General features: G+C 37.4%; 1 protein-coding gene across 1 annotated transcript; it reads left to right on the top strand.

The window, feature by feature from the left end:
• The first annotated feature begins 271 nt into the window (after positions 1-271).
• On the top strand, positions 272-19714 carry LOC101171286 (SH3 and cysteine-rich domain-containing protein 2). The gene is made up of 11 exons (XM_004080380.4): positions 272-684; positions 10089-10461; positions 10658-10752; positions 14606-14690; positions 14809-14921; positions 14999-15062; positions 16022-16077; positions 16166-16254; positions 17063-17114; positions 17682-17819; positions 17994-19714. The coding sequence occupies exons 1-11, from the start codon at positions 598-600 to the stop codon at positions 18090-18092; spliced, it is 1251 nt and encodes a 416-aa protein (XP_004080428.1). The 5' UTR covers positions 272-597; the 3' UTR covers positions 18093-19714.
• The last annotated feature ends 6763 nt before the right edge of the window (positions 19715-26477 follow it).

The following is a 26477-nucleotide window of genomic DNA, read 5'->3' on the forward strand; positions in this document are numbered from 1 at the left end:
TCATGATTTTTAACTGAAACAAATTACAGTTATGATACAAAATTACAAAGTAATTCCATTCAAAATATAAATACTGCATTTTTTGTTAAAATATACATAAAAAGATGGATTACACTTTATACTTTCATCATCTCCAAACGTCAAAGAGCGTACGTCTATCTATGTAGGTAAAGCCCACTGCTCGTTTGGGTGTCTTTGGCTGGAGATTGACCAATCAGAGCGCTCCTTAGTGTTCGTCACGGGGAAATAAAAGTTGTAAAAGCGCGTGTGTGCGCGCGAGGGCAGAAGCGCGAGACGGTGCAGGGAAAACGTCAGGACTCTACCGGATATTTCATTCAGACAAAAAAAAACCTCTTTGCTTTTATTCCCATGCGGTTAAACCTTGAAAGAAATTAGCTTTTATTTTGGTTTGTTATGGAATTTCTGAAAACGCAAATTATCAAATGAACGCTGCTCATAAGAGAATGAGTTTACAGTCATTTTTCTTTGAACGCCACATCGCAGCTGCGTTTACATTCCTTTACTGTAATTTTTTCAACCTTTTTGGACTGAAGTGTTGTTATTGAGGGATTGTTATTATTATTTTTTTAGTTCGGCATGACGGAAATCAGCGAAAAAGAGAATGAGCCTCAGCACCGCGACTTTAACCAAAACCAGCAGACCACCAGCCAACAAGAATCAAAGGTATTGAATTTTTTACACAAATAACCGAGGTCGTCTGAAAACGTATGTTGTTATGGTATGTATATGGTCACTCGTAGTTATTGTTTAAAATAGAATGTCTGAGCATGCACGTTGACAGTCTTAGGAAGCTAATTCTGTAGCTGCAGGTCTTGCATAACAAGTCTAAGCCGATTGGATTTTGGTACCTGAGTTGACCTCAGAGTTAAAGAGCATATTTTCCTTCATATGTGGCGAGAGATTAGAATAATATGGAAAGATTTGAATTGATCAGATTATCAGTGAGGAAGAGCAGATGTTTATCTATGTTAAAGAAGGGGGAAACTTGCAGAAGAGTAGTTCTCTGACCTGCAGCCTCACTGGGACAATCTTGAAGTGTACTAGAGAGGTCAGAAGTTTATCCCTAATTTATTTAATTCCTTTATAAACACGTTAAAAAAGTTGCAGAATAAATGTATTCTCCGGTTAATGTTTGAATCTCTCATTTTTCCCAGTAATATTTGCAGGTAAATCAACATTTTTGAATGGATACACTAATTTTTGTTTTACAAGTCATTCTAATTAACCAAAGTTTTCCTAAAAAAACATGATTAATAGTCATCCTTTATTCATTTTTAGCCTAGTTTTTATAATAATGGCTTTACTTGAACTTTTTTGCTCTAACAGGTCTGTTCTTGTTGTTCATTCACTGAGGAAACGACTTGGCTGCAGTTTAGCTTTTACAGAGGCATAGTTAGCCCAAAGCTATACATCTTTTTTCTTCAAATGGTAGAAAAAGAAAGAACATATTCTTTTTTGGTTCAGATTCATATTCTTAACTCATTTAGACCAAAGTTTTCTGTGAAACGGATATTTCAATTAACCCTTGTTTCTCTGAAGCAGAGTGGTTTAAACTAAAACCGAAAGATGACATTAGTTCAGCCAACCAATTTGTATTTCTTCAAGACAGAATTTTTGGAGAAAGGTATAAAAAATCATGGGGGATTTCTAAACACAAGCTGTTATTTAACATTTACTTTCAAGCAAATAGAAACAGTATTCCTAAAGTTTGTGAGGACCTTTCCTTTGACCTTTTTTCCACTCTGAGGAAAATGGTGTTTAAAAGATGTTCTTGTGGCATTTTTACCATTATGTAGGACATATAAAAAGAAAATAAAGCTCAAAATTGTATTTTTAGTATTTTTTTAATCTAAAATGTAGTGAATTAGGAGCAGACGGAAAAGGCTGTTGAAAAAGAGTATATTTGCTACGTAGAAAATGCACAGGGAGGGCCACCAGCTCCCTGCTCTGCTCCATTCCGATCCACTCGCAGACAAATAGATTCATTTACATCTTAATTTTCCTCATCCGAGCTGGCATCCGGGTCAAAATGAATCTAAACATACATTTTTGTTGTGCAGTTGTGTTAGGTTGTGGGAGACCACATTAACAAAAGGATGTCAGGAAGCAGGGGCAGGCTCACTAAGCGGCAACAGTCCTCAGAAGTGACGATAAGGATTTTTGGCTAAAAAACGGCATAATTATAGTTAGAAAAAAAATACACCAGGAACTTTTTTAAAATAGATAAAAAAATGATTTGAGTGGGACAATGAGTTTCTATCCAGTGAACTCATCCATTTCTCTGGAACTAAAAGCTTCATCGCCTCCAGTATTTATGTTTCTAGGCCAGCTATTTTGGCCTTAACAGCAACTTTAACCACAGCCAAAGCATCTGCAACAAATTCAATTATGGCTGCCTTTAGTAAATAAACAGAAGTCAGGAGAAGCCTGACAAACAGTCCTGATATTTCTATTTGTCAACAGATAGCACAATAGATTGCAGGCAGTGAGTTGCTTTGGGAATTTATGAGCCAATCAGCTAGCAGATGTTAGCTATGTCTTGCTCGGGGCTCTGCCATAATTCACATAAGTGATGGTCCGCACAAAATAGAGCCGGGTGGAGGCGATCTTCAGAGCTGCCATGTAAGCAGTAGTTTGCCAGGCTTCTGCTGACAACATTGGCTTACTGACAAATAAATAAAAAAAAAGTGTGATTTTTTTTTTTTTTTTTAAACGCATTTGAGCTTGGTTTGATTTTTCTTCTTCTTCACTTTCAATCCTTCCTTTAATGAATTCAAAGCCATCCTCCCCAGTCCTCTGTATCTGCCTTTATGGCTGCCTCTCCATGCATCTCTTCACGGTTTTCATAATCTCTTCTGCAGCCCTTACTAACGTCTCAAACCCTCCCGCTCTCTGCTGTCCCTCATCTCTCAGAGTATGATGCTAAGTGGGCCCACCGGCTTTCTAGAGTGCTTCAAATAGACACTGTGACAGAGAATGAATAGTTATTCCACCTCCACCACCTACAGTCAAGGTGATAGCTCCAAAACTATTATTATTCCTCTATAATCACACGGAGCAAATGCCAATCAAGTATTGTTCATTCACAAGTGGGTTGCTGATTTGTTTAGATTTGAAAAGAAATGTATTTATTTTGTACTTTACCGGCCAGCTTGTGTTTTGTTTAGCAGAAAAGTATTTTCTAAAATGTCAAACTGAATTTGTTCAGTGCTGGATTAAATAGGAGAGTATGCTACATTAAATTTAATAAAAGTCAGTGAAGTGGGTGTAAATGGTGATAATGCCAGGTGGCTGCGTGCCCTCAGACGGGCCACTCAATATTCAGCTGACATTTTTTATAGGAGTGAATTTGCGGCAGTGTTTTTTTAGTCGGATTTAGTTCCCATCCATCATTTTCAGACTCTTACTCATCAGATTTTCTCTTTTTGAACGCTCTCTTCCAACTTCATTTTCTGTTCCTCCATTCCTTGGCTATGTCTGATGACCTTTCCTTCATCCCTCCCTCTGCCAGCTCTTTACATTTGCGTTTCTCTCTTCCTGAATGGTCTCCTCCTTCCATATCTGTGAGACACAGTTTGAAAAATGAAGGGTTGGAGGATCAAAATGAAAGCAAACAAAAGAGAGAGAAAAAAAACAGGAATCAGTGGTTTCTTAATGAAGTAGCATTTTATCTGCAGCTTATTAAAACTGGGATTTGTACACTATTGTGCATAATGGCTTTTGCCAAAGAATGCAGTTTGTGTTCATTTGCATTTTAAAGATTGTTGATAATTGCAAAATTTAACATTTCTTTTATTAATGAGCAGATTCAGCCACAAGTTTAGGTCTGGATGTAATAAATCAGAGTAGGTGACATTCTTTAAGAAAGCATATTCAGCCTCGTGTTTGTTTTATCTGTCTCGTTGTTTGAAGGAGGATATATGAGTCTCTCAGTCTCTTTGCACCCACACGTTTGTTTGTTGTTTTTTTTATCCCTGCCAAAGACATTGAATTATCTTGCGGATCTTTGAAAAAGCTTGGAAAAAATGCACACATCCGTTTGGCTCATCAAAAATGGCGAGGGTCCAGTTTCTTTCATATCTTCACAGTGTCATTGCTGTTGAGCAGCAGCTCTGATGAGATACTGAGCTTCAAATATGTGGCTGATCCAGCAGAGTTCAAGCTCTGTGTCAGGGTTAGAAATGAGTCAGTGGGGAATAAGGATAGATTTTTCTCTCTGACATTGTCAGTGGCTTACTCCCCCGAAGATTGACTCGAATATAAGTGCAAGATCCGCTTATCACTGTAAGGTTTAAATGGGAGTATTTATTTAACTCTCTACCCAAAAGTGACTCATTTAAGATAGTAATTGCATGTCTCAGTTATCTTTTTAAGGTGTAGAGAGTCAAGAAGTAGTAAATTACAATAAATGAGGAGACAACTTAGAAGAACACTTAGAAGAACTTGAAGATGAAACAAACTAGAAGGCAAATAATTTATTTTAGGCTTTCATTGGCCAAATTTAGATCACATTTGTTTAAGTTTCACGTTAAGTCTGACATTAGAAATAAACATAAAAAGTTGTATATTTCATAACTTTACTACATAATTCAGCAACAACTCTTTTTTTGTTGTTGCAAAAAACAAGATGTGTAAAAAACTAAAAATAAAAGCCTCCTTCCCCCAAGCAAGCATCCACAATATACATTTTAATGCTTCCCCACATGGTCTCTCTTTTTATTGAGACCCCAAAGCCCCCAAGCACTGGCAGCATTGATGCTCATTGAGCCAGAACAGCTTTCTGTTTGTACAAAAGGTCATTTTAGTTCACTTTTCTGTAAAAACATCCAAATGGAGCTGTGCCTAACAGGGTCACCTTTAATTCCGGGCTTAGGTCAACGTGAGAAGAATGATGCATAGACTGAGCTGTGCTTAACAAGGTCTGATAAAATGTTTCAAGTGAAACCACTAGACACATTAAGTTGAGAAATCTTAAAATTAGTAGGTGTTGAAGAGGTTTAGAGCTTTTGTTTTTTTCGTCAGAAACATGGCGAATACATGAATGCTGTGGTAGAACTGTAAATAAAATGTTCCTATTCAAAATCAAATGATTTTACATTGCCAGTCTAAAGATAACTTAAGCCATCTATTTCCAAATGAAGAAGAAAAACTCAAACAAGCGACTCACCTTGAGCGGATTTGACAACATTAAATTCTCAGAAAAACATTTTTACAGAAGTTGATGACTTGATAGAGATTTTCAGTCAATAGCGTTTGGTTTCATTTGAGCTCTTCAATTTTCCTATTAATTAAAGTTTAAATTGTACACTTCTAGTTTTCAAATCTTTCACAATTTTCCTCACAAGACTTTGGCAAAAAGTCTCTGTAGAAAAAAGCAAACACAGTTTTTTCTGCATAAACCTCTGACAAATAACTGCACAGGGACTTAGTTTCCATGGTGCCTTCCAGCTCAGGGAATGGGAACATTTCAGATGTAAGCTAGAATTTAGGAAAGCGTAACAACACCAGAATGAGTTTAAAAGATTGGTTTTTTTTTTAACCGAAATTGGAAGAAGATAAAGAAAGACATCCAGCAAAGAGAGTTGAGCCAAACATTGCCCATCTGTACCCTCATGAACCGCCTGCTCCACCTTTTAAGCTTTGATGCCCATATTAATGCTCATAGTAGAGCATCCAAAACACAGACATCCTGTGGTAGTTGGATCCGATCTTCACTTATCTTTTGCTGCAACGGAAAACTGATATAAAACTTTGTGGATTTGATTCTGTAAATCAAAGTTCTGTTTAACACAGAGATAAAAAATAACTCCAGTAATTTTGTTTAGCATGACAAACCCAATGGAACAGCTTTAATTTTATTGCCTCTCCTCTTTAAGAAATTTATTGCATTAAAATGACTTTGAGAATAAGAATATTTATAATATACATGTATAATCATATCGTATATTATTATAATATGATCATAATTATGTAGCTATAAAGGCTCAATTTAATATTTATCCTAGTATGTTTTTCTTTTCTTTTAATCTTGCTGATTGTCTTCAAAATGTTAAAATTGCTTAATTGCTTCATAATATTTGGCTTTATTGTATTTCTTTATTTTCTAATTCTAGTTATAATTCAGATCTCAGCCACTTTTTTTTCTCATGTTAACATTTTTTTTAGCTTCCTGCAGAACTGCACCCCTTCATGCATGCAGAAGTCCATGTTTACAAATGTAACGGCACAAAACCTTTATTTCCAGCCGTCTTGGAAAAGTTTCATATTAATAATGCATAAAATGACTGCTATACCTTTTCTTTAAAGAGCTGTTTCCAGAGTTTCCTTACAATGTTGCTTTTTAAGTTGGGAAAAAAATGAAGAAAACATGAGCCTTGGAGCATCATTTAAGGAACAGCCAGAAAACTTTTTTGTCTGAACACCCACAGAACTCCTCTGAATTATTAATACACCCAAGCATTTCACCCAGCAGCCTATTTTTAGAAGCCTTTGCCAAACAAATCCCAACAAGACTGAGATGGTTGGATGTTTGTGTTATAGTATTGAACCCTTCAAATTTGTAATACTTTAGGTAGACCTCCCACTTAAATTTCTTTATTTTATTGTATTTAAATACCATAGAAAACATCGCGCTTTAAAAACAAAAGATGTTGATTCCCGCCGGTGGCTGACAGTCTGAGGGTTTCCAGTTCCACGATCCATGAAACGACCTTTTTAAGACCAAGACTTGAGCGACATGAAGAAACGTGGAGATTTGCATTCATTAGACATTCGCATTCCTGCTCTTTTAACATGAGAGGTCATCACAAGAAAAAAAACAAGAGACTCCTAATCAATAACCCCATAGCTGCTCTGACGGTGTCTTCTACAATATTGCGCATGTCTAGCAAGCGCAGCCATGAAGCCTTGGAGATAATGAAGATGGCGGTGCATTTGCAGTGTGATCCACGCACACAATGATGATTATTTTTGGACTCATTAGTGCCTGAACTGTAAACTGGCGATAAGACCTTCAACAAAGTGTTTCCTCTCAAATTCAGTCAAAGTGAATCCCTGGAACGCCTGTTTGCTTGCTGTGTGGACCGCTTTAGGGACAAAAACTACCCTGTAGTCACTATCATTAGGGTACAATTACTGTTATACTGCTCAAAGCTAATGTACAAAGCTGTGGAAATGACCTGAAGCTATTCAAGTGCTGTGGATTTTTTTACTTAATATAGAATTATTTAGTGTTTTTTGTTTTCAAAATGTTTTTTTTCCCATGCATTTGTGTGCATCAGTTTATGTGTAATCAGCTGCAAGTCTTCCGTTGTCATTTTGATTTCAACTACCACTATAATTATAACTGTGCTGTTTGGTATCAGGGTGTATGCCACACTCAGCATGGAGCACATGGAGCTTTCTCAGGACAATAGGAAAAAAATAATCAACAAGCACGGTAAATGTTCCTCTAACCACAGCTGCATCCATTTCTGAGAAGAGACAACCTCTCTGGATGTGGATGCAGAGAGGAAAACTGACAACAAATGAAAAAGACGAGTGGTGAAGGGCCAGAACGACTTCCTTAGACATAAATTTAAACTTCCGTGTCAAATTTATCCATTTGCTGCTGCTGACTTCATGGGAGATTCTGACCTAGGAGGAGAAAAGTAAAAATTAACAATATTAGTGAGACTGCATTGCACAAATCGTCTGGGAGAATGTCCTTTGGACAGGTGAGGTTTCTGATGTAAAATAACGCATAGCAAGAATAGAAGACTGTCCACTGTGGAACATGGAGGAACAATGGTTATGTGCCAGGGCTATCAAGGCGTTCTGGAGCTAAATATGGTGACTAATGTCAGAAAACTGAGTCAAGGGTCTTAGAATATGACAAAAAACACAAACAGACAAAAAAAACCACCCTCATTTAGCTATGGACAAAACATTGGACTATTCTGAAGTTACCTTATAAGAGCATCCAATAGAAAATCAAGGAGGAGCTGAAACGTGGCGTTCTGCAAAACTCAAAAGTTGAGACAATTGGAGGAGTTTGCTGAGGAGCAGTGGGACAGGATACCTGTGACAGGTGCAGAAACCCCATAGTTGGTAACAGAAGTCCTTTTGTTGCAATGTTTGCCTCAAAGGTGCAACAAAATATTTAATTAGAGGTACGGCAATTCTTGTGCAAGTTGGTTCATTAAAGTGTCAAAATCCAGATCTATAAAGCATTCTTTTTATTATTACTGTTGTCAGTTTCAGTGGGTTGTCTTCCATTGGCAGAGATGTTCTGACAGCGTTGTCTGTATCTGTGTAAATGATTTATAAATAAACCTCAACATGATGCAGAAACAGAAATAAGAGTTTTGCTTTTATAATTAAGAAGTACAATTACTGTTGAATATTTTAAGCAGTCTATTGATTATCTCTTAAACTGGGCCACTGGTTACAAAAGACTATAATGTTGTTGCTTTAGTTGCATATATGGTAATTATGTTTGCAACTTACTGGGGACTAATTCTTATCACTATTCAACCGTGTAATGCCACTTATAAAATTTCTGGCATTAGCATTTTTGCATTTCTCTTTTTTAAATATATTTAATCATTTTAAAAGTGTATTAATACTTTAATGAGTGAATTTGTTTTCTAGTTTTGATTGAAAAACTTCCTTTTTTTTCTGGAGTTAAAGCAGTCCTTCACTACAGAGACGATTAACACAGTCAGACAAGATAAAGCTTCAACAGAGAGAGACATTCATTACTGAACAGGCTAGCAGTCAGCCAAGGAAAGCCTATTAAAAAAAAAAGCGTGAAGTCAGCTACCCAGAGAAGACATTTACGACAGGAACCCATTATTGAGTGAACGGAGACTTCTTTTTTCATCACTCAACCTAATTGGCATCTGCAAATTTGGAGCTTAAAGAAGAAGAGCATGCTCAATGTTATTGATTATTCTCCGTTGGGCAAACAAAACTTTTTAATGCGGATCAAAAATGCAAAAATACAGGAAGATGGATCTTTTATTTTTTTTTACATCACTGTTTTAAGATTTTTTTAGTTTTTTTTGCCAAAACAAGATCACTGAGTAATCTTCTCCAGAACATCCCATAGATCTTCAATTACTTTCTGAAGTTAAGTAATGGTTAAAACAAGTCTGAAAACTGTATTTTGAGATCTTTGAAACAAAATTCAGATTTATCACATTTGAAAAAAGGTATTCAGATATCATAATCTCATCTAGCATTTCTTAGTTGTAAAGAAAGGAAAAACTAGATATGAAACTGAATGCGCGCATGTCTAGTAAAAAAATTAAAGCTCCAGAAATTTGAGGTTCAAAATGCTGGCCTCATTCAGGTCACAAACACATGCAGCTAATGAGCCGCTCCTCACCATCAGTGATCTGTGACTTTATTGCCTCATTTATAAAAGCACTTTTCTTGTTGTTGTACAAGTGCGCTGGAATTAATGTAGCTATTTTGGTTGTCATTACTCCTTTCCTAGAAAACTATCTTTATTAAGCTGCTCTTTGTTATATTTTTGTGGCATACATTTTTTAAATGGGGGGAAAGTACAAATAAGATTTATAATGTAAACTTCTGACAATTTACAAGAACCTGAGAAAGGTTTAATTCAAGAAAAATATACAAACTCAGAGTTTGAGATCAGAGTATTTTCTTTTTTAACTACTTAAAAGAAGAATAGAAAGATGTATTTCAAGTGTGTATTATAAAAAAAGGAAAAAAATACATTTTTGTGAATATAAGGTAAATCATCCTGACAATTGTTAAGAAAGTAATGGTCTCTATTTGTGCTGTGCTCTCATGTCTTTCAGGGCATTCTGAAAGAAAATGTCAGGTTCTGGGAGCATTTAGGAACATTTTGAAGCACACACTAACTCTTTTCTTTAGTTTACAGCAAATAGTAGCAAGACAATTGATTACCAGTTTACACTAATTTCAGAATTGGGAAATTTTTTATACTTTATCTGTTAAATCGTCTAATTATAAAATAAAAAGTACATACTTTGGCAAAAAAGTAGTGCAATTGTTATCATTTTCATCATAAACCTTTTCATTTCCTTTTCCAGCTGCAGCGCCTGAAGCGCTCTCTGTCCCTCAAATCTGTCATGCGCAGCAAGAGTGTGGACAACTTTTTCCAGCGTAGCAATGGCGAGTCAAGGCCATCCTCAGCCTTCATCACTGCACCCCCACCGCCGTCTCCTCCTCCCCTATCGGAGTCACCTTTAGGCTACGAGCGCTCGCCTTCCTTATCTCCCAATGTCAGTCCGAACCCTTCATTGTCATCACACTCCCCTTCCATCAGTCCTTCTCTGTCCGCAAACTTCAAGATCCAGCTGAAGTCTCAGACCAAGCCATTACAGCCAGGCAAGACCCACTGTTTCCAGGAGCATGTCTTCCGTAAGCCTACCAGCTGCCAGCGATGCAAACATATGATCCAAGGTTTGTCAGAATCACAAATTGAAATTTGAATGCAACTCAGAAATGTATAATTGTAGCATTTGCAATGCTTCTATCCTATTTTACTGCCATTATATTAAACTGTTGCCATCCACAGTAGCATCAACTTCTGGCCAATTGATGCTACCTACACTTTTTAAGTCTTTCTGATGAAGTGCATTGTTTGGTTTCAAAACAGGAAACTCCAAGCAAGGTTTGCGCTGTAAAGCCTGTAAGTTGGCAGCCCACCTTTGGTGCTCCTCTGAGCTCTCCCAGCAGGCCTGTAACGGCAAGGTAAGACTTCTTAAGCAGGGCTTTTTTACACCATCAATGGCTTACTTTTTTTTGCATTTTGAAAAAATCTAAAGGGCATTTTAAATATTGTAATACTTATAGCTAAGAGGTTTTGTATTTATTAAAAAAAAAATCTCTTCTTTCCCCAATTTTTCTCCAATTATCAACCTTCAACCTAACATTACTAACGCAACCAGCCAAACTGTTTTGCATCAAATCCTTTTTTGTAGCAAGAACTTTTGCTTTTAGCTTTCAATTTGACACATTGGTTAATTCAGTCTTTTATGGGAGGGCACAATTCGACCCATGAGGAGACAGGTTATTAGGACAACATGCTTTATCAGGTCTGGTTGGTTTCACACTGTTATTAAAAATTAAAAGAAGTTGCTGGCATCTCCCAACAGCCTTGCTTACCGCAGAAAAAAAAAACCCATAATTAATTACTTTTATACACTTAGTGCAATTGTTTCCCAAATGTACAGAGAGTTAATGTATTCCCTACAGTAAAAAAAAAATAACAAATGCACTGTCAGCAGAATAACCCATGATCTGAATGCTGGAATCGTCCCTCTCAGTAATTTAGAGTGGCCCTTTAGTGCGGAAAAATGCTTAGCATTAAAGCAATTAAACCCAATTTCAACCCAGAAGAAATTAAAAAGGAAGACTTTGAATGGACAAAAATAACTTTTTGCAAAGTGAAACTTCCCTACTCTAAGAAATGTCAGGGTTGCAGTGACATGAAATGATCCCGTTTCTATGAATGTATCAACAAGAAGAAAAACCAGAGCTCAAAGAAGCTAAACTCCACATCAACATATGCCAGCGGTGTCTCACAGCTTTTTTCCTCCTTCCTGCTGCACATGGTGATCTTCTCACTCAATGTCTTCGTCCTCTTCTTCCTCGTCTTCTTCCTTGTCTGAGTCCTGAATTTCCTTCCTCCCCTGTCAATTCAGCGTGATATTCTGTGTGTTTGAGGTGGGGACAATCCCTCATGGATGTCATAGGGTTGACTCCCTCAATATGCCTTGGGGCAGTGGCCTTTGCCACCACTTACTATTAGCAGTTTGGTGTAGTTTCAAGCAGCATAGGTGTACCAAATTTTTAACAACTAAAAAAATAAAAGACCACAGTTGTTTAGCTTGCAAAAAAAGCACAGCCGTACATTCAAACCTGGCTTGCTTCTTGACAGTTTGCTCTGATATCTAACCAATTACTTTACAAGCTTCAATTGAATTAAGCAGCTTTAAATCCCTTTTGCATGATAGCTGTTTGCTCATATTGCTGATTAATCGCACCATAAGGATCACAAAGTCATAGAATTCAAAAGGTAAATTCTAGAGTATAGTAACTAAACGAACTAAACTTAACTTGACATCCTTAATGTATTTTATCATTTGGAAAAATATATATTTTTTAGAAGATATAACTAAAAAATCTGAATACAATGCATTTACAAACATCATTTTATCAGTAATGTTGAACCAATAGAAAGAAAAAAAAGAATATAATGCCAAATTAATTTCCCATGATCCTACACATTGAGGCAAAACATCCGTTTTTACAGGTTAAATATTATTAAATATAAAAGAGCTGGAAATTTTCCAGGTATACTAAATTTTCTGATTAAATGATGTTTAAAAAAAAACCTCATCAGCACTATTCATACAAAAATCAATACACCAACCAAAGGACATGGTGTGCTTTCAAAAAAATTATTTTCGGCTGCCATAAAATCTTACATTTCTTGTCCTAAAATTTGTCAGACTATAAGACACTGTTTAAGATAAACTAATACAAATTATATTTGATTAGAGTTTAGTGTATAACTGTGTATAACACAGAAAAGCTGCTTATAATAAAAGACATTACACATAGAGTATATGTCAAAAACTAAAAATGGTTAATTTTTATTTTCAAAACAGCACATATTCTTTAAAATCCAGATTAAAATGAACTAACTTGCTGTGTCACTAACAGGGAGAAAAACACAGAGGAAGAGAAACACTGTAAAGTACTAGACATTCAAATAAGAGGCTCGTCAAAATTTACTCTTTTGTTCTTTCCGGCATGAATTACAGACAAAACAGTTTATCACCTAAGCTGGAGCCAATTTCTATCTGCAGAACAGATATCCTCCATCAAAGCCTCTTTGTCACAATTGAGTCTAATTTTATCTCAAAGTCATGTTATGGAGCCAAGCATATTTCTCATGCTATTTGGTATCGGATCTGCTTTGTTTGTTTAATTTGACAGATTGTTGGTAGAGCCTCCATCACATGGATGAAAACAGAAATGGCATGCTGAAGTTTCTACAGATCAGTGTTAGAACCTGCGTGGACTGAATGATCATTACCACCAAGTCAATGCAGTAATTTAGCAATAGATCATTTAACCTTCATGTGTCAAAACGGTAACAAAGCTCATTTAGAGAGACGCTGGATATGGATCTGTTGTGTAATTTGTTTGTGTTTTTGAGGTGATCAGACGGTGAGTCATTACTGTCTTGTTGATGTTTGCCATCAAATGGTTATAAAGTGACTTTAGCAGTTTGTCATTATAACTTTTTTCCCTCCTTAATAGAAAGCAAAAATGACAAATAGTTCAGTTATTAAAAAAATGAGTATAAGGACACATGGATTTGAGTTCTGACCAGCCTGTAACATGTTTACAGAAATCTTTTCTAGCAATGTCAAGCTCAGATCAATTCATCATTTGTTTGGCTCGTTTCAAAAAGGTCATGTTCTGTTTGAATCACATACCTTGTTTTAGAATTTTTATGAAGCGCACTGATCTTTGTCTACAGTTTCAGCCTTTCCTCACTGACTTAAAGTCCCGCTTCAATCATCTTTTGATCTATTTTTAAAGCGTTTGATCATGCTTATGCCATTTTTAGACAAAACGTTTTTTAGGACAGTTTCTGCAGAGTGGCAGGATTTGTTAGAAATTCACCTCTGAATTTTGGGCACAGAGTAATAAGCCTTTTGTCAGGAGCTGGTGGCGGAGGACTCAAAATGCAGGAGAGCAGGCTTGGTGACATAAAATAAAACATTTAATAAACAAACTGAAACATGACAAAACCATGGGGAGAAACAAAAAGGTGGCAAAGTAGTAAAAGAGCCGTTGACCTGACGAGAGTGAACAGAAACTCAGACACTTAAATAGGCAGAGGTCAATTAACTGAACTGAAGCTGTGGATCATGAAACTGAAACTGGTGTGACTGACATAAAGAAAACCAAACACATGACCAAGAACAACAAAACCAAACAAAACCACAGAATCCTTACACCTTCTTTCATTTCCCATCATCCCTCTGTTTACACTCTCTTCTGCTAGCTTACAGCACCTCACAACCCCAACCTAAAACAAAATGGCGAGCAATATTGGAGCTATCCAGCTGTACAGTTTTCAGCCAGATGCTGCTCAGACAATGAAAACAAAGACATGCGTGGATATTTGTCCGCAAGTGGATGCATCAGAATGGTGCGGAGGAGGGAGCTTGTGGCTCACCGACGGTAGCACCTATGTCATTACTAAATGCTCTTTTCAAAAGCATTTTTTTGTCTGCTCTTGATTCACAATGATTTGAATAAAAAAAAATACATTTTCAAACTTCATTTTCTTTATATACAAAACGATTGGACACACCTCATTTGTTTAAATGTTTTTGTCCAAACCTTTGGTCTGTACTGTATGCCCTCCATCATCCAAAAAATGCTACAAGGACATGTGAAAAACACAAAAAAAAAAACAAGTAAGCTGAAAGGGTCTTTAATATTTCCTAATGAACATAATGTAGCTGTACACCTGCTAAATTCTTCTCTTCCCCTCGCTGCGTCTCCTCTTACCTATCAGGCGGGAGCTTTTAAGAGAAACTTCAGCTCTCCTCTGCTGTCCATTGATCCACTGGGTGTGGTCAGAGAGGCTCCTGCTGCCCAAGGTGAGTGCAGAAACCACAAAGTGATTCATCCCTGCAGCCTGACTCTCGGTGTGGATGAATTCGCTTCAAAAATACCGATTGCTGATGGTTGCTCATTTTCACTTTGTGTGTCTTGTAGAGGCAGATCATGTAATTGTTGATCCAGTGTATGAGGCTCTGCGCTATGGCACATCGCTGGCTCAAATGAGTCGCTCCAGCTTTGGAAGTGTCTCCGAGTCTCCCTGCCATGAGGTACAAAATGCTCAGCCACTCCTGTAAATGATGTGAACATCAAAAAGGAATATCAGGTGATATTTTCTTTCTTATAGACAGAAAGACTTCAGGAAAAACTAGAAAACCAGCCTATAGCTGAGGAGGAGCAAATTCCAGGAAGTGAGTAATATTATTATGGATAACACAATTTTGAATAAGAAAAAATACAAATGCATTTTTATTTATTTTAATTTCGGATTTTTTTTATTAAAAGAAAAACATTTCTGAATAGTAGCAGTTGCTTTTATCATGCAATATTAAGAAATATATATATTTTTAAGCTTAAATTTCTTTATGTATGTCCTCCATCATGAGAAAAATGCCACAATGAAGAAAAAATAAATAATTCGGCAAAAACACCATTTTCATCTAAGTGGATCTTTAAATTTTGTCTTTTGCTTTGGAGAATCATTTCTTTTCCTAACACTAAATAAGCATGTGTGTGTTTTGTCATAACCACTGCTTTAGTTTCCCAATAAATGTTTAGTGTGTGTTTTTATAGCTCAGCAAAAGTGTTTTAATATTCTCTTAGCTGTTTTTCTACAGGGTCTTTTTCTCTTTTTTGTCTTTTTGCTAAGATAATGAACCAATAAAATGTTATTGTTTCACCCTTTTTACATTAACATAAAGACTTTCTAGTGATAATAAGAGACGGAGCAACTAGGTTTACTTTTCAGTGCAACTTTTTTTAAAGAATAGAAATCTTACGATGCCGTGACCTGGAGACAAATGAGTCTTCCCAGAGGTTAACTTCTTTAATAAAAGCTTTAAACATTTAACCAGCTCTCTAAATACTGAAGTGTTTGGGCCGTGCTATGAAGTATGAAGGTCATCGCTGCCTTTGTGTGCTTGGTACTTTTGCTTTTTGCCTTCAGTCCCAGGAGAAAGGATCGTCTTTCTGTGCTTTGCTTTGCACTTTACTGTAAATGACCTCCACATGCTCCATGTCTCTGCTGGTCATTTGTAAACTCTCCTTTTTTAATCTTTCTTCATTTTTTTTGTCTTATCCTTTTCTCACTTTTTTATGACCTTTTTGCGCGTGTGTCATTTTTGTCTTATCCACTCAATACTTTCCCCAGTGCTCACCCCTCCTGAAAGCGAGAAAGCCGATTCAGAAGACCGGGTCAGCCTGAAGGTGTGTAGTCAGCATTCCTGCACCAAAACAGCCAGTCATACCCATTCTAAATCAGTACTAATCTTTTATTGTTGTTGTTTTTCTACAGACGCCCAAGCGAGTGCCAGTTCATTCCCTCCACACATATGTGGCGCTCTACAAGTTTTTGCCTCAGGAGAAGAACGACTTGGAACTACAGTTAGTTTGGTTTTGTCGTGCTCTGTTGGTGTGCATCTGTGTGGATCAGGGTAGCCTGGTGAGAAAGGACATTTGCACACCATCTGCTTCCTCAGCAGGATGGTAGTAGGGGTTTGGTGGGGAGCTTCAGACGGGGTGGGAAGAATGAGCTGGGAGGCCAGGAAGGACAAACAGCTGCGCTGACAGAAAGAAAAAAGTCTTTGTATGTTAGTAGGTGCAGTAAACTGCTGAGTGTGACAGCCCGCCTGCAGCTAATGTGGAGGGTACAGTAAATCTGGGAAAGATGTATGGCATGAAGCTCCTCTTCACACTCAGAGTCTCTGGAGACGTGTGAAAAATCTCCTGCTCGTCTGCTGCATCATCACAATCTCCTCCTGCATAAAAAATGGCACTTAAATGTTAACCAATCACACTCGCTGGTTGGTCTGAGTTAAAAAGGCTTCTATATTTGGGATTTTATTTGTTTTTCTAGCATCACAACTTCAGATTCATGTCAAATACCCAAAAACAAACCTATATGGTGTGATCACAATGTCAATTTTAAACAAATTTTGTCCAACTTTAATCATATTAAGGCAAATATTTAGTATTTTTAGAAGTCTTGAGCTAGATGCCTACAATATTGATCAGAACTACTCTTTTTAGCATAAGAGCTGTGATAAATTTCAGAACTAAGTATTTATTATTTGTAATATTTTCAGTTCAGTTACAAAGCTTTCTTAAACTTCAACACCACACACAGCCTTGTAAATAAAAGTGTGCTGAAGCTTAGTGGAGGATTTTTCAAAACTCCATTTGTGATTTGCAGACCTGGAGACAGAGTTCAAGTAACAGATGACTCAAATGAAGACTGGTGGAAGGTGAGCAGCTGAAGTACACTGTCATTTTTTAAAAACGTCACAATTTTTAAAGGCATTTTGTTCCTCTACTCAGAGCACATGCTTAATTAAAACATAGCCTGTTAATAGCTATACAACACCTTTCAAAATAGCAGATATATGTGAAATTGTTGTTATTTTTCAACCTTAAAATTTATGTTTTCACCTTATCTACTTAAGTAAACAGCACTTCTAGTTTCATAAAGGTTGTAGATGCTGAAACTTTTAGTTTCATCTTGAAAAAGTGAACATTTCTCCCTAATGGTTGGCATGAAGTATAGTCATTTCAAACAACATCACTGGGTTTGTAACATTACCAATAAAAATAAAGCCGTCTGGTATGCATTTGTTAACTAAGCAGATAGATTTTATCAATTAGACACCCAGTGCTTTTATTTTTTTTTACAAAGTCATACATTTTTTCATTTGGATTTTTACTTATTATAGGTTTAGAAATGCAGAAATTGTTGGATTTTTGTTTTCGCTCTGTACACAAAACAGCCCTTCAGATTAGCTGACCTCATGTTTTTGTCCCTCTGTGTTTACCAGGGGAAAAGCGGACACAAGGTGGGATTTTTCCCTGCTAACTTTGTGCAGCGGGTACGCCCCGGGGAGCGGGTGTATAAGGTCACTACTGCTTTCCATGGCAACCGAGACAAAGGCCAGATGACTGTAAAAGAAGCCCAGGTGATCATCTTTTTATGCATACTGCTTTTTCTAAGCGAATGCTAATTTATGCAGAAACTGCAGAGATTAGAGGACAGGGTGTTATGCCTTTCAGTTGAAAACTGCCACATTAGTTATTGCCATTTAAATCTTTTTCTGCTTTCCTTTTCTGTCTTTTTTTTCCTCCTGTCTCAGATCTGTGTTGGTAAAAACGAGGAGATTGACGGCTTCCTCCGGCTAAGCAGCGGGAAGAAGCGAGGCCTGGTCCCTGTGAACTACATGATAGAAATATGACCGAGACAAACCTCTCCTTGACCTTTTATCCGATAAAGGAGTTTGCATTGATGGAGGATCGCTCAGCAGTGTTTAGCCAACACTTCACTGACGACCGCCCACCTCCAGCTCTCCAAAAACGGCAGTAAATTAGCAGCTTGAGTGGACGAGAGCACGCGGCTTCGCTTTCCTCTGCAGCAGTCTAAAGAGAGCTTAAGACGTGATGGAGCATCTTCACAGCTACAGTCCTGTAGCATAACATCACTTTTGTATGTAAGAGAAATGTAGCATCGTATTGAGAGGTGTACAAGAAGGCCGGTTACCTCACTTGCCATCTCCTCTGGCCAGCTCCTTTAGGAAAAAGGAGACAATTTTGTGAGAGCGTCAGAGCATGTTAAACATTTAAGTCAGAAGTGAGCAGCCTGTGTTCATCTCAAGACAAGATGATTATTATTCTTGCTTTTGCAAACACCTCTAAACTAACCAGATGCTTTATTTGTGTCTAAAACATGTTTTTTCATGCATTCTCTGTTGATCAACTTGTGCACGTTTAATGCTGTAAAACATATGCATACATGTCACTTCTGTTTAGATTAGAAGAAAAATCAGGTATTTCGCTGCATAAAAACAAATATCTCCTCAGTTCTGGTCTAAATAAAGTCAAACTCAAGCATATACCTAATCAGATGAAAGCAAACAATGGATTTCCAGATGCTTGATTTGTATTGTTTACAGGTCTGAAGTGCATTCTGGGAGTTTTTATTGTGTAAGATGGGAAAAGAAGAAAAAAAACACAGTATTTATATTTTCCACTTCACTGTGACATTTGAAACCTGCCCCCTGGCATGACACTCCGACTGCCCTTCATCTGAAACGTGTAGTGTTACATTGTGTGTATTTTTAACAACTTCAATGATGTGGTACCAGCAAGAAAAACCAGAGCAGGAGAAAAATGCCCAAAGACAATTCAGTGGGATTTCTTTGAGTTATAAAAAGAGGATTTTTTTTCAACTTTTAATCCTATAAAAGTAATTTACAAAGCAGAAATATTTCTAAAATGAATTACTAAATACATTAAGTGCTGGGTGTAAAGATGATGGAAAGCTCAATGGGTCTTCTGCTGTATATCTTGATCAAACACACGGAAGCAACAAAACTGTTGATACAACAGCAATAACTGTATACACATATATGACTAACTGTAAATAACCTTGTTAAATTACTGTACATATGTGTTTGCTCTAAATAATACTCTGACTAATATGTCTCAGGAGCGGACTGAGGGCATTATTTGATTTGTTAACCGTTCCATTTGTCTAATTTGACTCATGCGTTTATTTCCTTGACTAACTTATTTTTTGTCAGCACAACTCTTTAAAGATACTATGCACTGCAGCTTTTGCCTCACAATTTATTTATTATTTGTCAAGTCACAGCCAGATTTAAAGTTGTGCTTCTGTTGGTTTTGCATTGTCCTCCTGAATCAGTCTACATCTGCTACTCCAGGACATTACACTCAGAGTAGGACTGGCTCAGGATGAGTATGATAATTTCACCTACCTGCACACTGCCTGGCTAGTTCTCTGCATGGGTAGCTGCCTGGTAATCTTGACCTGAATCAATAAAATCAGTTAATCTCTCAAGCTGTGTGTTTCTTCACATGAGCGTCAGTGATTGTGCTGCCACATGCTTTTATTCTGAAAGGCTCTGCAAGAGGGAAGCCATGGATTCATTCTCATTATTATAAGGTACGAACATTAGGAGCAAACATGATAAGGATTTAGTTTTATTTATCTTCTTAGCCACACAAAAATGAGTAGTTTTTTTTAATCTGAAAATGAAAAGCTTTTAAAAGCTATTGTAACTGGATTTGAGCTATTTGTAACTTTTTTTTGCTTCAGTACGACTATAATCTCTAAAAGACCAGGTCTAAACATCATGTTTTGATTAAGATTAAGCTGTAAGCACTAAGATTGGGGAGTTGTCCTTAAGGAGTGATCAATGAAGAGATGGAGGGTTTATAAAGCAAACAAGGAATTTCCTTTCCAGCAGAAAAAATGTGACGGCTGAAATGTTGCAAAATGTTGCTCTGTAGGCTATGGATCTTTTGCAGATTCTATCTGCCTCCATCTAATCATTTCATCTGCATCCCCCTCGCTCATGCCAGTCCCTCTCTTGTCTTCCTTGACTACCTCCTTTTTAGGCTTCCTCTACTTTTCCGGGTAACTGACGGAGAGGTCAGGGGTAAAACCCAGGTCCAATGGTCTATGTCATGAATAGAAAATGTACTTTTTGTTGACTAAACAGGACATTGCAAACAAATTTTCATGTATCAATCATTAAATGGTGGGGCTTTGCTTGCTTGACAATCAATTTTCATGCTCTTTGTTCCCTCAGTTTTGTGCCAAATATTTTCAATTGTGCTCAGAAAAATAAAAAAATAAAGCAAACGCCATTTAAAAATACTTTAATGACACAAATACATGTCATTTTGTATGCGGAAAAGCTTTTATATCAAAAGTCTGTTTTCTTTATGTCAAATTCTGCTTTCATTTTTCACAGTAATTAGTAAAAGAGATTATTTTTGTAGTTTTTTCCACTTGTGTTAGTACATACGGATAGAACTATTTTCTTTTAAATGATCACAAAATAATCAGCTCTAAATATAATCAATTTGCAATGTGGAGACTGGGGGGCCGTGCACTGAGCTGGCACAGAGTCTGTGTTTTTGTGGTCCCTGTTGTGGTGCAAGGATGGCTTCTCAAATGGTGACCCAGTTCTGCTATCAGACTGGATCAAACATGTTTTTTTTGTCTCTGTGGAGAAGCAGACGCAGTTGTTTGCAGCTGGCAGTACACACAGCAGCAAAATGCAGAAAATCCAGCTACTGTGTCCATTCCAAAAATGCATTTCTAACATCTGTCAGTTTCACAGAAAAACAATAAGGTTTAGACTCTTACGAATATTTCCCAGCACCTGGAAACAGCCAAACCTGGAGACACATTTGCATGTTTGCATCTTTAAAAAGCTAGTCAGCAGCTGGTAGACATCTTCTCAGCAGTAACAGTAATCTCAGCTGAAGAACGTGAACAGGCAGCAGAAATATAGCAACAATGCACATTCTGAAGGTTAATCCTTGCTGAAAATAGCATGTGATTACACAGTCAGGCAGTAGGAAAGGAAAGCGCTGTCAGAGAAAAATAAAGCTTACTGGTTCTTACTGACAAACCTGGCAGACTCCCCACTGCATGAAACCCCCCCAAAAAATCATCTTTAACTTGCCATGAGTCGGGGTGAAAACCATCAACGTGTGTGAAGCTATCTGCGCAGCTTTTGGATGCAGACACCCCACATGCTTCAGATTTTTAATGAACAGAGTAGATATCTGCTGTCTCAGCTTTGCTCTCATGGTTTTCTGCAGGTATGCAAACTGCTTAGGTGGCATGAGACCGCAGGGACGAGGGACTGGGGACGGGGGGGGGGGGGGGGGGGGGGGTTGTAAATTCTGCTCTGGCTGGATGAGAAGCCTGTGGCAAGATTCCTGTGCTGAAGATCAAATTTGAGAAATGCTGCATGAGTTAAAGCAGCATCGTTTAGGAAAGGAATGGTTCACATGCTAACCAGGATTGCGGATGGTGCACAGAGTACACAGAGTGCTGTAAAAAGTAGGGAAAAGGAAGTATGCTGTAGCATAAAGGACACATACACAAGCCCTTTCCTAAAGATTAGAACATCATGGAAAAATGTCTATTCACTTATAATTCCATCCATCCATTTTCTTAACCCACTCTACTCTAGGGCGAAGACGGGGTACACCCTGGACAGGTCTTCCATAATTCCATTCAAATAATTAAAACTTTCATTGAATATGGATTCAGTTTGGCGTAACCACTTTAACATTTTATGTCCATTTTTATCAGTTTTCATGTAAACAATTAGTTCATTAACTCAAATTATTTGACTCCATCCAGTGTGGCAGACTAGCCCTGGTTTAGGGTGTACCCCGCCTTAGCCCACCACCGGGATAGGCTCCAGCAGCCCCCATGACCCTAATAGGGACTAAACTGGTTTAGAAGATGGATGGATGTTATCAATTATTTTTGATGCTGCACATTTTAAGGAAGGGAAACGTATGTTTTTCATGTAATTTAGGGTAAATATGCTGATTAAAAATTTACACAACCTCATGCTGAATGTGATTGTAAACTATATTGGGTGTTCAATGTTTGCTCTGTGTTTTATATGTCTATGAAGACTCTCATTCATCCAGGTTGGTTCCATTGTAGTAGTTTTAGGGGATGTCATCTGGACTTGGTTTTAAAGTTGGAAAACGTTTCACCTCTTATCCAAGAGGCTTTGTCAATTCTGAAATAGCTGGTCTAAGAGCTGGTATATATGCGCTCATGGGGGAGGAGTCAGACCTGAAACTGGAGGTGTTGTCCACTTAGCCTACGTGGTTTCGGGTCGTTAATAGTCCTTTGTCCTCAGCTGGGGGTTGGGGCATCAGTGACTCCCTCTCCAAATGGTCGTCTCTTTCAGCGGTTAACGACTCAGGTGGAACTGGTTTGGTTTGTTTAGGTTTCAAGACACTGCCGTAGATGGATGGAAGAATAAACCTGAGACCACCATTCTTATTAAGAGAAGGTTTATCCTTCTTGACAAAGATGGCTTCTTTCACTCCTCGCTCAAACCATCCTTTCTCTCTGGCTAGAATTCGGACTTCACTGTCCTCGAAAGAGTGGTTTGTGGCCTTCAGGTGGAGATGTACTGCAGACTCAGGTCCACTTGGGTTGGCTCTGCGATGTTGGCTCTGTGTTTTATAGTTACAGGAGTGTTTACATTCTTGCAGACTCTTCGCTACTGGACCTAAAATGAATTGGACAAACAGAGATGTTTTATGCATGATCTTATATCCTGCTGTTGATGCTACACCTGTTTTTTTAAGGTTCTTAAAGCACTCCTTGAATAGTAGTCAGAAGCATCATGGGGATCTGCTGCTTAAAAAACAGAAAAATACGTTTAAGGGTTTTAAAAGTCAGACCCGTGAATCCTCTGAGATCTTAGACATCCAGCAGGACATGAGGAAGGTATTGAGGTTGGCACAGCAGAGCTACAGAGAGGTGGATTTTAAATCAATTTTAAATGAATGCTTTTATATTTTTGTACCCAAATAAATTTAATCTAAAAGCACACTCAGAAAAGGTCTTGTAAGTTCTATTAGATGTAAACATAAGGTGAGCAAAATTATCTCCAGCATGAAAAACACTTCAAAGTCTGTCATTGGATTATTTACTAAATAGGGGCAAAAAGAAAGTTTGCTTGTCTGAGTTATTCTTAAAAAGTCCCTACAAATATTGATGTTTTTTTAAGTCTTAGATATACTCTATAAAAGTATTGACGTAGTAACGGTATTCCCTAATTTACACATGCGGTGAGCTCTACAGAGGGGAAACAGATAAAACACAGCTGCAGCGCTATCAGAAAGCATTAATTGTAAATTTTGAACCAAAATATTACCTATATAGCTAGGTAATGGATAAAAGCAAAAATTAGATAACTTATAGAAATTTTTCCAACAAAATAGTTTTGTTTGGAAAGCTGTGAAAACTTCCCAGAAGAAAAAAACAGAGAAAATAATTCAAAATGCACGAAAAATTGTTTAAAAAGTATAAATATATTTGTGTTAGAAATTAAGCTGTTTGATTGAATGAAGTAGAACAAAGGAAAAAATAAGTAAAGAAAACATTCAGGTAGAAAATGACGATGACGGAAGAAATTGGTGATTGAAGTTGTGTTTGCAATGTTAAGTGTTGCAAAAGGGTTTTTCTGGTTACTGATAAACATATCAGTTGAACTTACTCATAAAAAACATGTAAGCTTTGAGATCTTTACTTGAAAAATCTCTGCATTTGCATAATATTCAAATTATTCTTAGATATTATGAGGAATAATTAAGTATATATTATTGGAACAAAAAGTGTGTTGTTTCAGTGTATTTGTGTGGGGATGCTAATTTATTAATGTATGTTCAAGAACAATTAAGTTACACGTATGCAAGGTTTCATTATAATATATAAGATCTCGCCTGTGTGAATGCGTGCTTCTTCAGAAAAGCATCTCGGGTGAATCTCTACTGTAGGTTAATAGCAAAATGAAATGTTGTGTGTGGTTTTTTGTGTGTTTTAATTTTTCAAAAGCATGGACGACTGTCTTGAAAATAGTGCGTCCAGATGGCTGTTTCTTCTCTGAATTAATCCCAGAATTTTTTAAAAGCACAAAACAGCCTTCTGCCCCTTCAGATCCACCCCATCTGCTTTGAGTGTTGTCATTCCATAGCCGCGCATTAACCTGCACATCTCTTCACCTAAAGAGGAAACTCTTTAATCAGGGGTGAAGACCCCTTTTTTCCCTCCTCTCTCTTTCTGCTTCATCCTCATCCTCTGGGCGGTAATGCAGCTTTGATGTGATTGTTGGCCTCTTGACTTTCTGGCAAAGAGAAAAATCTCTTAAGGCTGGAGCTTCAATTAGCGAGCCAGAACCTGGAGTCTGAAAGAAGTAAGGGTTTGATGCAACTCGTTTGGATTTGATCAGATTCCTTTGATCAAGGAGTAGAAAGCTAGTTTGTAGCAGTGTTAGACCTTAATGAGAAATGGTCTTCTGAAGATTTACAGGTTTTCTCTCTTCAGTTGATTAAAAGTCTGCATCCGTAGAGCCGTCAAAACTTTGTTTCTTTTCTTATTTATTAGTAAAACAAAGCTGGTTTTATGCCTCTAAGATGCCCTCCTGTTTACTGTTTGCATGACATTTTTGGGGTTGCATGTTGCAAATGTTTTAAAGTTTCTTTCTTTAATTTTTTTGCCCACACCGCTGTCAGGAACTGTAAAAGAAATACCGGTAATCAAAATTGGCACATACCTAATACCTGGTATGGCATGGAGAAATACAGACTCCCTTCCCAGAAAAAAAACAGGGCCTAAATCTCAAAGAAAGTTAGTTGAAAATGCACATTTTCGCACAATATGGGGAAAAAAAATTCCAAGCGACAACCAACATTTCGTTGACCTTTGACCTCAGGAAGGACCTCTTAAATTTTTCACAAAAAAAAGAAAGTCTCCTTCAGTACCACTTACAATTTAAACTACTTCAGGGGTTTGGGGTTTTCCATCTGTCATCTCCTAAATCCTCGAGTATCACTGGGAAGCTACTTAGGATAAAATATTGGATTTAGAAGTTGTAAATTTTGAACCAAGTTAGTGTGGTGAGCTTGTGAAAATGGCGTTCGGTTGTTGCTCAAACATTTTTTAACGGAATATTATGAACATTTCATACATGAATCCTTGGCTCAAGCTAAAAAAATGGTATGACACATGAACATATAAGAAATGTGGTCAACCTTGGTTGCCAAGGAAATCCAAAAATGTACTGTTAACGTTTCCAATTCTTCTAAAAATTACATAAAACTGTTGAGTCTGCAGATCAGGTGACGAAAAAATAAAAGGGGTTGATATAGAGGTAAAACCTGCCATTTTGAAAAGGGGTTCTCTTTTTTTATTGAATTTGTCACATGCAGCTCTGACCAGGGTGGCAGGGGCAGAGGGGGAGAATGAGGGGTGTGCAGCAGTTGCCCACCCAGTGAGGGGGAGAAAGAAAGGGGGCTGCAAGGGCGGATAGCGCCTGTGGTCCATCCACTTTTGCTTTAATTTTATGTTCTGTTTTCTCTGAATCTAAGCTTTGCAAAGGACACCAAAAAATCTTTATCTGTTGTCCTCTGCAGAAATGCTCCATCAGCTGGAATGTTATTTATTTTCTGAGGATGTGATTGTGTTACTACAGGCTATCTTTCTGCCTCAGCTCTCCCAAACTCAGCCCTCCGTGCCCTTAAATGGTTTCCAAATCCAACATGCTCTTAAATCTTAAAAGCACACCTTAAAATCCATTAAGTCGCCAAGAAAAGAATGTAAAATCCTGCTCTTTCTTTCAGCTCTGCCAGTATGCAAAGAGCATACATATCTCAGCATATTTGTGGAGTTGAAGACATAAATTTTTAATATGCACTAGATCACTTCTTTTCTATTCTGTGCATGCAGAGGCGTTTGTATGCAGAAACATCACAAAGTCTGTTGTTTTTCTGACGATGGATTCAGTTCAGCTGAGTCTTTACTTTAGAGCTTTACCCACAAAAGACCCCATAAAACGTTGTGTCTTGATGAAATTCCCAACTATTATTCAGAATGATGTGTAACAGCCTTAAAGAGGCAAAGGGATTAGGGAATAATTGCAGAAGCTGTTTTCCTGCTTTGCGTCTGTGCTAACTGAAGCTCCTTTTTTCCTCCCAACACCCAGGATGACATCATTTTATGACAAGAAGAGAAAGAGAAGATGATGAACTTCTCACTGTCAAGGAAG

The sequence above is a fragment of the Oryzias latipes genome, chromosome 19 (genome assembly GCF_053564925.1).
Source record: "Oryzias latipes strain Hd-rR chromosome 19, Olatipes_Hd-rR_3.1".
Lineage (NCBI taxonomy): Eukaryota > Metazoa > Chordata > Actinopteri > Beloniformes > Adrianichthyidae > Oryzias > Oryzias latipes.